Below are 12,505 nucleotides of genomic sequence, written 5' to 3'. Positions count from 1 at the left end.
GTATGAGGAAAGGGAGAGAGAGAGAGAAACAGAGTTTGGAACACCACCAGCTTTTATCCCCATGATAGAATACATCTGGAAATCTAACTTAGATCTAATAATTTCAAACACAACACACCGGGTTATAATAAGCAACCATTAACTTAGACATTTTGGGCTCATTTACACTGATAGCTTTGTTAACAAACTGTGGTGAGAAATGCATCAGTAGAAGCATAAAGAGGAAAATGTAGCAAACGTGCCCTCTACCAAAGGACACTGGTTTCCATACTTGTAACAAGGAGATGATCTCTGCACGCACACAAACCCGAAGTAGCCTCGTTTGCCTCCAAGTCTGGAACCTTTCCGATGCTTATATTCACAGCAGGAGCTTAACCTGTTCACCTGCATCCCATTCAGAAAAAAGGTGAGACTGAAGGGGAAACCATGGTGCCTTTTGGAAACAAACTGAAAGGTCTCTGGAATTAAAAAAGTAAATACATCAGTGAAAGCAACTGACTTTGGACTAATATGTTCAAAATCACATTTTTCTATTAGGTAAGTACAATATTATGCTCTAGATCACCTTTCCAACTTGAGGACAATTTTTAATCATAAAAACACATGCTATTATTTTTATTTACAATAAATACTCCAAGGCATTATAAAACTCTGATTTGTAATAAAATAATAACATTATATGAGCTCTTACTATGGTCAGGCATTATGTCCGATAATCTTGGGTGTGCTATTTCTCAACAAACACATGAAGTTTAGAGAATATTATTATCACTAGTTTCTATATGCAGAAATTAAAGTTCAAGGGAACTCAGTCATTTATCCAAGATCATACAGTAAGTAGAGGAGTCAGTGTTGGGAGTCCCAATAGCTCTCTAGATTTCATCTTGCTATTTAGCTACTGATAAAGTATATGGCAAGAGGCTACTGTGAGCTCAGTAATGCTTTTAAATAAATGTGTATTTTTAGCTATGACTTGAACCAGCCTAATATATATATGGATGAGGTAGAATTATTCCATCTCAAATCCATTCTCAGTTCTGCCTGGATTTGGGTCCCCTTCTTGTTCTCCTGCCCACCCAAAAGTCCACCAATAAATTAAGAACCGCTGCTTGGAGTTAATAATTTTTAATCATCCCAAGTCTTTTTATAATGCTCTTTGGAAAGGTCTCACCCTAGAGATCCCAAGTTCTAGGTCTAAGAAAACCCTATGTTACAGAGCGACTCAGAAACCTGCTTTTCATGACAGTTCTAATGTCACTTCCTACAAAACAAGTCTCTCTGGACTCTTCCACTTGCACAAATGATGGAGTTGATCATTTCATCTCTCTGCTCTGTACACCTTCCTTGTTGTTGCTGTTATTACAATTGTTTAAAAATATGGCAATACCAGGACTTCTCAAACTTTAGTGTGTGTCAGAATACCCTGAAAGGTTTATTATAACACAGGTTGCTGGGCTTCACCCCAGAGTTTCTGATTCACTAGGACCTAAGAATTTGCATTTCTATTAAGTTGCCAGGTGATGCTTGAGCTTCTGGTCCAGGAACCTGACTTTGAGAACCCTGATGTAGATGTCTGCTGTCCTGCATGTTTGTGAAATCCATGAGAGATGGAACTGGTCTGACTCATCTTTGTTTCCCCAGGTCCCAGGACAATGGCATAGGAGGCCCCCAATAACTAACTAATAAATTATTATTTTAACCTATTTCATAGTCATCTAGAAATACTATGTTTATACCACACTCTGCCCCCTAAAAACTACCTAGATCAGTTGCAACTTGTACTAAAGAATAAAATTACTGGAAAGGTAATTCCATCATTTATACCTTAGTATTTGTGATGTAAAATTCAAACACACAAGGGAAGAGAAAATTGAAAAGTTAGCATCTGGGGAAACTAAGATACAACAGATTTAAAAATCCGCTTGTCTTAATGATATATGGACTCCTAAGTATTGACTAGAAAGCGAGTTTGACTGCTTTCTTTCCAGAAACTTGAATTGGACATTCACGTCATATGATCTATTCTGCTGCGGCATCACATCCCCTAACTACCTGAGGTCCCAGCCCAGGAAGAAGGTGCAGCTAAGGAAATGCTGAGAACGGGCTCAGGAGGTGGACTTCTCGAGGTGACTGCCCTTCCATCGTGTAGCCATGTGGCTAGAGAGCGCATCCACCTATTATTCCATTCCTTTCTCTTTTTTTTCAAACTTAACTGAACAAGAATTGACACCCTCTGCTTTTCTTCCCTTGTTATTACTTTTTTAATTTTATATTTTAAAATTTAATGACACTTTCCAACCCTGACTTAATGGTTTCTGCATGGAATAATGGAAATAATATAGACCAGAGTTTAGAAGATTTGGGTCCTTGTCCTAGTTCTTCACTTATAAGTTGAGTGTCCCTTGGTGGGTCACTGGACTGTTGCACTTCAGAATTCTCATATAAAATGAGGATGGCCGTGGTGGGGGTGAAGGAGTTGGGTGGAGGGAGTGATCCAGTTTACCCACTTCACTGAGTAGCCTCACAGATTATATAATGTACAGTGTTAGAAGGCATTCTACACTATTTGTAAAACGTGGTTATTCATTGTTGACTGGCAGTGGCTCGCACCGTTTTAGGCACTAAAGAGGAACTAAAATACTGAAAAAAAGATCAAATATGGTCTCCTGACTCAAGAAGTTATATAATTGAGCAGGAGAGACAAAAACAATATGCCAGATTTCTAGAGTGAGGTCCCCAAATCCTCTCCCCTTAAAATTTTGTCTCTAAAATTGGACCAAAGACTTAAAACAAACTGAACAGCAGTTCAAAAACTACTGAACTTTTCATAAGAACAGAGGGAATCCCCACCCCTCCCCCTCCCCCACCAGCATTTCATCAGCAGAGTTCGAACAGGAGAGGGCAGGCCATAAATAACCAGCAGCTTCCCTGTCAGTGGGGGCTGACTTTGTCTGGAGCAGAAAACAAAAAAGCCTTGGCCAGTGGCGTTACCAGTAATAAGTGGCAATCTTGGAGGCAAGCTAACATGGAAGTTCAGAGATCCTGCTAACTAAGACTATAGTTGAAATTAGGGCAAGCACCCAGGCTGGTGGGCTAGCCAGAAACTTAACAGGGAGATACAGGCCATAAGGCAATTATAGACACATTTGATAAGCTCTCCACACATCCCCGGCTGATGGGAAGTGGCATGGATTGGAGTAGGCCCAACTTATTCATACATCCCTGGCCCACCGGAAGCTTGCACCCACGGACAAAGAAAACCTGGTGGAAAATAAAAATTAAAGCAGACCTGAAAACTGCCTGAACTTTGGATGGACTCCTGAACCCGTTACTTTGTGTTGAATATTGCCCTCTAAAAATCCATGACCACCCAGAACCTCAGAATGTGACCTTATCTGGAAATAGGGTCTCTGCAGATACAAGTAGTGAAGGATCAAGATGAAATCATCCTGGATAGTGTTTTGTCGAACAAATTCAATGACTGACATACTTATAAGAAGAGGACAGGACACACACAGAGACACACAGGGAAGAATGACACGTGAGGACAGAGGACGTAGAGCTGGGAGCCCTGGGCTACAAACCAGGGAATGCCATGGATTGCTGGGAATCACCAGAAGTTGAAAGAGACAAGGGAAGATTCTCCCCTAGAGCTATTAGATGGAGGATGGCCTGCTAATAATACCTGATTTTAGATGTCTGGCCTCCAGAGCTATGTGAGAATTAAATTTCTGTTGTTTTAAGCCACCAGTTTTGGGGATTTGTTACATTAGCCCCAGGAAAGGAATATACCCACACACAGATCCATGGTACAAGGTGGGGGCTGTACTTTATTCAAAGTCTTCTGACTTTGTACTGGGTCAAAGTCTTTGAACACAACCTCTGACAAATCACTAGAGATCAATAAACTATGAAAACACAGAGACAACCCAAGGAGGCCAGCCTAAAAAATAAAAAGAGATAAGATCTAAGCAGAGACACTACACTGGCTGTCTACCAAGGAGAGGGGGCATGGATTTCATGGATTTCAGAGAAGTTACTAAACAGACAACAACAAAAAGAGTGAGAACAATAACCTTCAAGAGGAAAAAGTCAGAATCCAGAATCCACAGTTGCTGTAATACATGATCGAAAATGTCCAGTTTTCAACAACAAAAAAATCAAAAGACGTGTATGTAAGAAGCAGAAAAGTGTGGGCCATATTCAGGGGGGAAAAAGCCATCAAATCCACTCCTAGGCATCTGCTCAAGAGAAATGACCAGATGTCTACACAAAAACTTGTATCTGTATATTCATCACAGCATGATTTATAATGGTCCCAAATTAGAAACAGCATAAATGTACATGTAGTGGATGGAATACTTCAGTGGTATAAGAAGAGGGCAACCATTGATAACGGCTGTGAATAGATGACTCTCAGAAACATCAGGCTAAGTGAAAGAAGCAAGACACAGATGCTGCCTATTGTATGATTTCATTGATACGAAATGTCCAGAAAAGACAGATCTGTAGAGACTGGAAGCAGATCAGTGGCTGCCTGAGGCCGGCTACAGAGAGTGAGGATGCTTTGCCAATGAGCACAAGGGAACTTTCTGAAGTGACAGAGATTCTAAAACTGGTTTGTGCCAATGGGTGCACAACCCTATAAAACGCTTAAAAATCAGTGCATTGTACACTCACAATGGGTGAATTGTGGAATATAAGTTACACCTCAATAAGCGTATTTGTAAAAACTAAAAACTCAATATATATAACAAGTAAAAGAAAAATAAAAAACATTTACTCTAAGTCACAGTGTAATGAAATGCTTCAGGTTTCAGGGGAGATTCAGAGCCCCGGCCATGGAGAGAGGGATGAAACACAGCAGAAGTCGGCTGAGAAAGCCTCAGAGCCTCAATGTGAATCTTACGAGATGGATAAAATTTGAATTTAAAATCCTATCTTGAATTTAAAATCCTTTGTCCTATTGCAGACAAAGGAATAGCGCTCCAAAAGACAAGATAACAGCATGGGGGTGGGGAACCAGTGAAGCAGCTGGTTTGTGAGGGAGTAACGAGGAATGCACAAATCGGCACAAAGGATCAGGTTATGAAAACACAGGAAAAGGGGGCAGAAAAGGAAGGGATTATAAGAGGGTCAGAAAAAAGAAAAGTTACTTTGCTCTTTGTACCCACATGAACCCAGGAGGCCAAGGTTTGCTTTGTTTGAAAGGATGAACATGGTAAATAAAAATGCCCGTGAAGAACTGTACTCTTCACAAGTAGCAGAAATACTTGGTGACTTCATAGGTGTATATAATAAACAATCAATATGTGGCTTGATGTCTAAAATCAAACTGTAAGACATCAATGAATTACTAGGGGAATAAAAGATGCACTTGCCACATTCCTAAATAATTAATTTTATTGTTATTTCTCATCCAAAAGCAAGACAAATTAACGAATGCCACATTTTTAATTAGTTTACTGCTCCAAGCAGAACATTAAACGCCTGTTTTTTTTTTTTAAACAGAACTCTTCTAAAAACCTATTCACATTTCACTGAATCAAGCACAGCTTTGATTTGTAAAACGGGCAGATTCTTTTCAGCCCAGCTAAATTGCTAAGATTGCTGAACCACAAGTCAACTCTGAGCCACCCAACTTTTCAATTTTCAACAATTACTTTCCTGGCAATCAAAGGGCAAGCTGAGACAAAATTATTATGTGGACAGGATTCAATTATTTAAGTCCCCATTCCATTCTGTTATTTAATTCTGCCCAATGACATAACAAAAGTCAGTCCCAGGATCAATAGGTATGCAAAACAACACTTAGCCAAGTAATACTCTCCCTTACTCTTTGGTTTTGCACTGTTACCACGGAGTATATGTGGTCTTCCTGAAAACATTCAGCTAGCTAAGCCTTGTTCTTATTTCATTTGTATGTACCACGTTTTCCAACAGGCAAATAGACAGACAGGCACTGTCTTGAAGAAAGCGTGATCCAAGACCCAGGAAAAGTTTCATTCCGTTCATTCCAATTGTAGACTATAGCTTATTTCAGCAATTCTTCTATATTAATACTTGAAAGCTGCACTTTCAAAAATTAAGTGTATCTATCCCACTATCAGGGGTTTCCTACCTCTCATATTATGAAAATGTAGGAAACCCTTTGCCACTAAGAACAGCTAACTGAGCAAGGGTCCTGCACCTACTCAGAGGTCCAGGATCTGCTCTTGACCAGGCCCCAAGCTGTGCGTGCGACCTTAGGAAGCCATCATACCTCTGGACTTCTCTCATTTTCCTCATCTACAAAATGGCAGGAATGAACTCTCAAATGCTATGACAAAATGGCAAAGTAAATTACACTTCAGCCAGGTATATAAAATGGGGAAAAATAGTTGCTAGCATTATTTTTTATAAATAGGTTTTATAAATCTTTATAAAGTTAAAACATTCAAATGTTTACTCTTTCTTATGTTGGAAAGTTTTAAATATTTAATCCCTAAATCTGTCTAGTTTCTTTTTAAGTACTTAAAATTTTTAGAATTAACAGTCACTATTTTTGAGTGATGAGGGAAATCAGAAAAGCCAAAAGTAACAATTCTATTCTTGCCCCTAACTCCTAAGACTCCCTAAACTTGTATCAAGATTGCCCAAATATAAGTATTTCTTTTACTTAGTAAAAATGCAATTGCTTTCTAAACAGAGTTTCTTAAGCAAGGAAATAACAAATATAATCCTATAACAACTTGTCTTTTTAATTGCTATTCCACACAACTAAATATTGATGAAAACCACTTCAGTACAATATGTGAAACCCTATATTGGATATAAAAATTATCTTCTGCTAAGAAACATGGATTTATGATCAAATGAAAGCAGAAATGTACTAAAATCCATCTAGCCAAATTCCGCACCAAGTTATTTAGGTGTGATTCACCCTGAAGTTTATTGGATTTGTGATTTTATCTCAACATTTTTCTAAGGAACAAATTGCCAATCTGGTATTTTTCCCTTAGAATAATGTATGATATAATTCACTATGGCAGGCCAAATAGTTAACTTGTAATTTGGGGGACAGTTTATTCGTGCAACATTTTAATGATCATATATCTCTATACCAAAATTAATCTGTTACAGGGTTAAATCACTCCAAATTCTTTCTTCCACAATCTGCAAGAGTAATTGCTGCTTCGGTTTCAATCATGGAGCAGTAAATCTAGATTTACTTTGAGGCAGCTGGTTTATAAGTCCCTGGATACGCATAATTTCATAGAGTGATTGAAGTCATTTTGATATGATATCAACGATAGTTTATCTATAGCATCAACTTTAAGCAACTTAAAAAAATTCAAATTTTATATGTACCTTTTTCAAGTAGTTTGCCTTTGTAGACACAAAGGTTTTCCCCACCACAATGCTGTTGATAAACTTTTATTTCATCCCGAAAGTCTGGGTGATCATGAGACAGGTGCACAGTTTTCCCCAAATAGATCATTGTAATAGCTGCATTACTATGTGGTGGTGTTTTATGAATCTTTCTTGAATCCTAGAATCAACAAAAGAAGGGGGCTTATTAATTAATTACCTTCTAATCAGAGAGAAATGATACTGTAATAGGAGGAGTAGAAAAGGCTCTTCCCTAGCAATGAAACCTTGATAAAATGTCAGTCTTCCTAGTGCACAAAAAGTCAAGCCAGTTACCAAATAAATCTCTCTAACAATTATATGCATTTTGGCTTTGTATTTTTAATATAAATGCCAGGAATCTGGACAAAGTTTGTCACTTTTTATTTTACCTGTGTGTGATATTTTACATAGTATCAGTGACACTAAGAGGAAACCACTCTTGGTTCTTTCAGCTGGTTCTCAGATAAAGATTCAAATCAAATTAATTAAATATTGGTGACATAATTTTGTTCTAATTTGATTGATTTTGTGATTTAGCAACTGTTTTTTGCAATTGAGTGCTTTATCTTTACACTTGAGCACTGACAATGTATCCTTCCCTGATCTTCTTCTATGTGAGCGGGGGATGGCACATGTTTGATTCCTTCTAGGGTCACTCTGAGGATTAGAGATGTGTGTTACATGCCTAGGACTATCCATCTTTACAGGAAGCATTCATTCAATGAAGAACCAACATTATTAATATTATTTCTCATATCAAACAGTAAACTCAACAACAAGAGCAACAACAAAAACCCTGTTCTATGGTGTTCACACATTCATTTATAAAATAAACAATGAATTGAGGGGCTCCTGGGTGGTTCAGTTGGTTAAGCGACTGCCTTCAGCTCAGGTCATGATCCTGGAGTCCTGGGATCGAGTCCCGCATCGGGCTCCCTGCTCAGCGAGGAGCCTGCTTCTCCCTCTGACCCTCCCCACTCTCATGTACTCTCTCTCATTCTCGCTCTCTCAAATAAATAAATAAATCTTTAAAAAAATAAAAATAAAATAAAATAAAATGAAATAAACAATGAATTGATATGCCAGAGATGAAAAGAAATGTCCTCTGCCTGGCCTGCTCATTTATATTCTCAAGTATTTTCACAAGAGCGAATGAGCAAAGTGTTTATCTAACCTCTAAAAGGAAGAGGAGGAAAGAAGCAGGAAAAGGAAGACGAGGAGGCAGAGAAATAGTCACGGCTGGTTGAGAGACTTCCAAGAGAGCCTAGTAAGAATACTGTCGGCTCAAGAATTATACAGAGGCCAGGCAATACTTCTAATCTACTTCACTTTTCTAAAAATCAATTTTCAAACTAAATGAAAAATGTGAAGAGACCAACTTTCAGTGAATTCAAAGCAATTATCTGCATTTGATTTCATTGAATTATGGGTGCCTTGGAAACATGCATTTTTATTTTTTTAAATAACAAAGCTGCAACAAAAATTTCCGAAGGAACTACTAAAATATTTCCATCTCCAAACCCGTCCCCTTCCACTTCAGAGGATTTTTTTTTTTTTTCTCATTCAATTCCATTTCTCTGAAGCAAGAACCAGAGGAAGTAAATCTGATTAAATGAAATTCTGCAAAGGACAGTCTGGAAAGTGTAAACGGGAAAGGAAGTCCAAGATTTAAAATTTAAGTAAATTGTCTTGCCTGTGGCAAACAGAGCTCCCAAACAGGGAGGTAATCAACAACAATAGTTCAGGGACGTCAGTAGCCATGAAGGTAAGTCAGCAACCTGGATAATTCTTTGCAGATTAGAAACATCTCCCTGAGTCACAGTTGAAAGCAAAGGGATGATGGCAGGCCTGGCACCAAGTTGGAAAATCATGCCATGTTTGCTCTTGCCTGGGCCGCTGTGCAGCTTGACATGCATTTGTGCAGTCCAGCACATAATCACCAGCCTACGGCAAATCCGGCTCCCAGCTCCCACTAGCACATTTAGTGATAGGATGGATTAAATAAGAGCGCCTCCTTTTTTGTTAAGCAATACTTTCCAAAGTGGCATGGATTCAGAGGTAGCCCTGTGAGCTTCTGGGAGATAAGCTCTATATAAATGCAAGGTAACAGTGAGATTAGGGTGGAGGAAAAGCCTGCCTCATATGTACAAAATGAGGAAGGAGAAGTTGAAATGTTTAAAAGTAAAATAAAGGAAATGACAGCTCTTCACCTTTTCATTTACTCTTAATCATTTTTTTTTTTCCCCCGCTAAAGTGTGTTCCTGACAGCAACATCTCTTTTCTCTTGGGTCTAGTTACTTCGTTCTTTTTAAAAATATTCCCCAATTATTGCCACCATGTAACCTTTTCTGGATTCTAACAGGAGGCCCGAGTGACAGCTCATGATTAAATACATGCACTAGGAAATGAACAATTGTTTCTTTCAGTTGACTAAATTGCCTCTATACTTACCATCTTCCAAGGTTATAAGGACCCAGAATGATGAAACTTTAGCAAGATTTCACAGCCCTTTCTGCCGTCCTCCAGCAAGTATCAAAACCTTCCATGAGAATTCAGTTCCATTTCAGGAACTGGAGCAGGGCCTCATGCCCACGCATGACTAAGGCTTATCTTTCTTACTTTCTGCACCACTTGCTTATGACTTTCCTTCTCATTTCTTTTCAGTTATCTCAGGCAAGTACAATCTGAGCTGACAAATAAACAGTAAGCTGGTTGAGTGGTTAACTGGTCAGTTATTACATATTTGTAATATTTAGCATTCAATTAATATACTAAATTTTCACTGAGATCTTTTATCTGTGCTCAGGCCTGAGTTGGGGGGGGTGGATTTAAGAGACTATAAGGGTGTCAGAGGGCCTGCTCTTGCTGATAGCGTTGGGCAGCAATTCCTTTTCATCCACTTAGCTAAGCCCTGATGAACTCCGGGCATCATGGAGTCTTACCTAGACCCCTGCAATAAATCTCTAGTTAGTAGGGCGGCCACAGAATTTATCATCCAAACTGGGAGACATAGTGAAAGAGATATTATTAATAATTATGCTAGAAGAAAAACCCCACAAATTTGAACTGTTCCAGGAAAGCTGGGATGCATAGGCACTCTACTAGCTGATCTCCCCACTTCTAGCCTGGTATCTCCCCAAATCTCCTTCCTCCTGCATATGAGAGTGAACTATTATCACTAAATAGATCATGTGACTCTCCTGCTGAAAGTCTTCCAACAATCCCCAATATCCATGGGATAAGGCTCAACCTTCCTCAAATAACAAAAAAAAAATGTCTTATATTTTCAACTCCTCCTATCTCTCAACTACTTGCAATTTCTTTTGATACGTTTAAAGGTCCAGCAGCTGCATAATTGGAGTGGCCCAAACCCTACCCACGTGTTTTTAATCTCCAGACCCATATAACTCTATAAGTCACATGGCCTTGAAACTCCTCCCTTGTATTCCTCTCACTCTCAGTAGATAAAGATGGTATCTTACTGATCTTTATGCCCCCGGTGTCTTGTCAGTGCTGACACCTAGCCAGGGCCTAATAAACATTGATCTGACTGGACACAGACATGGAACAATTAGGGATTCCACATTCTGTCCTTTGCTGAGACAAAAGCGGCAGTAAGTGGACCCCGCCCTACATCAGAAGCTTTCTGCATTTATAGGAACTTGATAGGTACCACAACATGAAAACTGATTCATAGTGTCCTGTTGAACAACACCTTTGACAAAGATTGATTAAAAGCCTGTATAGCATAATAAAAATAAAATTAAACTTAAAAAAAAAAAGAAACAAGGCAGAGGATCATAGGGCAAGAGAGGGAAAAATGAAACAAAATGAAACCAGAGAGGGAGACAAACCATAAGCGACTCTGGATCATAGGAAACAAACTAAGGGTTGCTGGGGGGGGGGGGGGGGGGGGGGGGGGGGCGGGGGTAACCAGGTGATGGACATTGGGGAGGGTATGTGTTGTAATGAGCTCTGATGGTATTATATAAGACTGATGAGTCACAGACCTGTACCCCGAAATAAATAATATATGTTAATTAATTGAATTTAAATTTTTAAAAAGGTAAAAAAAAACACATAAATCATGGGAATAAAGGGCACAGCATAGGGAATATAGTCAGATATTGTAATAGCATGGTATGGTGACAGACGGCAGCTAGACTCGTGGTGAGCACAGCATATTGTATAGAGAAGTTGGGTCACTATGTTGTACACCTGAAACTAATGTAATATTGTGTGTCAATTATACTCAAATAAAAAATTAATTATTTGGGAAAAAAAAAAGCCTGTATATGGAGCATCAGGCAATTGCCATATTGGCTCTGATTCAGGCCTCAGGGGGTAGAAAGTTCCGAAATGAGCCAGAGGAAGAGCGTGCCCGTGTTCCCTTCCTCAGGCTTCAGGAAGCCCCAGGTTGTAATAGAAACTTCTCACTATACTGAACTGTTCCTCTCTTTCTCTTCTTTATCATGCTGGTTTTTCCTTGTTCTCTCCTACTCCCTCCTTTGCTTTTCCTATGCTTCCTCTTCTCACTCTCCTCTCACCCATTTTTCCTACCACTGTGTAACCCGTGTCTCATGCTTACTCCTGGTCTGTCCCCCAACGCCCCCATCCTCCTAGAGGTATCGGAGCTCCAGGTTTTGAGGATGCTGAGTTGACACAGGAGCCTTCCCTTCCTCATCTCCCTCAGTAGAATAAATTCAGTAAGTCTGCTCAGAGGTAGAAATTATCCAGCTGCATTTTGCTTGTGTTAAGAGGGACTGAAAAGCTTACGAGGTCTGCCCTTAAACTCCAACTGCTGCAGACCCCCAGAAGCATCTTTGGTTCTTTCTCTCATCTATTGTTTAATTCTGCAACACCAGCTGCTAAGATATTTTGACTGTTGAATTGACATTTAAACCATTTTTCAAGTCCTTTCTAGTAATGTAGTTACCAAACTACAATGTTAATTTTAAGCAAAAACATTGTTGAATGGAAAGGGCCTGAAATAAATCAAGCCTATATGAGATATGTTGAATTACCCTATATTAAAATCATGCTGATGCTTTCCTTTTTCATTCTCAAATCTGAGTCTACTGGTGAGGAAAACCAAGAGTAAAAAATACCAAGA

General features: G+C 39.1%; 1 protein-coding gene across 2 annotated transcripts in view; it reads right to left on the bottom strand.

Moving 5' to 3' along the window:
• ERICH3 (glutamate rich 3) overlaps positions 1–12,505 on the bottom strand; it is a 99,848-nt gene that overhangs the window by 38,433 nt on the left and 48,910 nt on the right. For both annotated transcript variants that reach the window (XM_032426008.1, XM_032426017.1), the window contains exons 8-9: positions 7,351–7,531; positions 272–458 (exon numbers count right to left, since the gene is read on the bottom strand). In XM_032426008.1, the coding sequence (XP_032281899.1) occupies positions 272–458; positions 7,351–7,531 (368 nt within the window). The remainder of the gene's footprint in view (positions 1–271; positions 459–7,350; positions 7,532–12,505) is intronic.

Source organism: Phoca vitulina, unplaced genomic scaffold (genome assembly GCF_004348235.1).
Source record: "Phoca vitulina isolate PV1807 unplaced genomic scaffold, GSC_HSeal_1.0 scaffold2, whole genome shotgun sequence".
NCBI classification, from domain to species: domain Eukaryota; kingdom Metazoa; phylum Chordata; class Mammalia; order Carnivora; family Phocidae; genus Phoca; species Phoca vitulina.
Note: the sequence above shows the minus strand (reverse complement) of the source record. Positions and strands in the feature narration are given on the sequence as shown.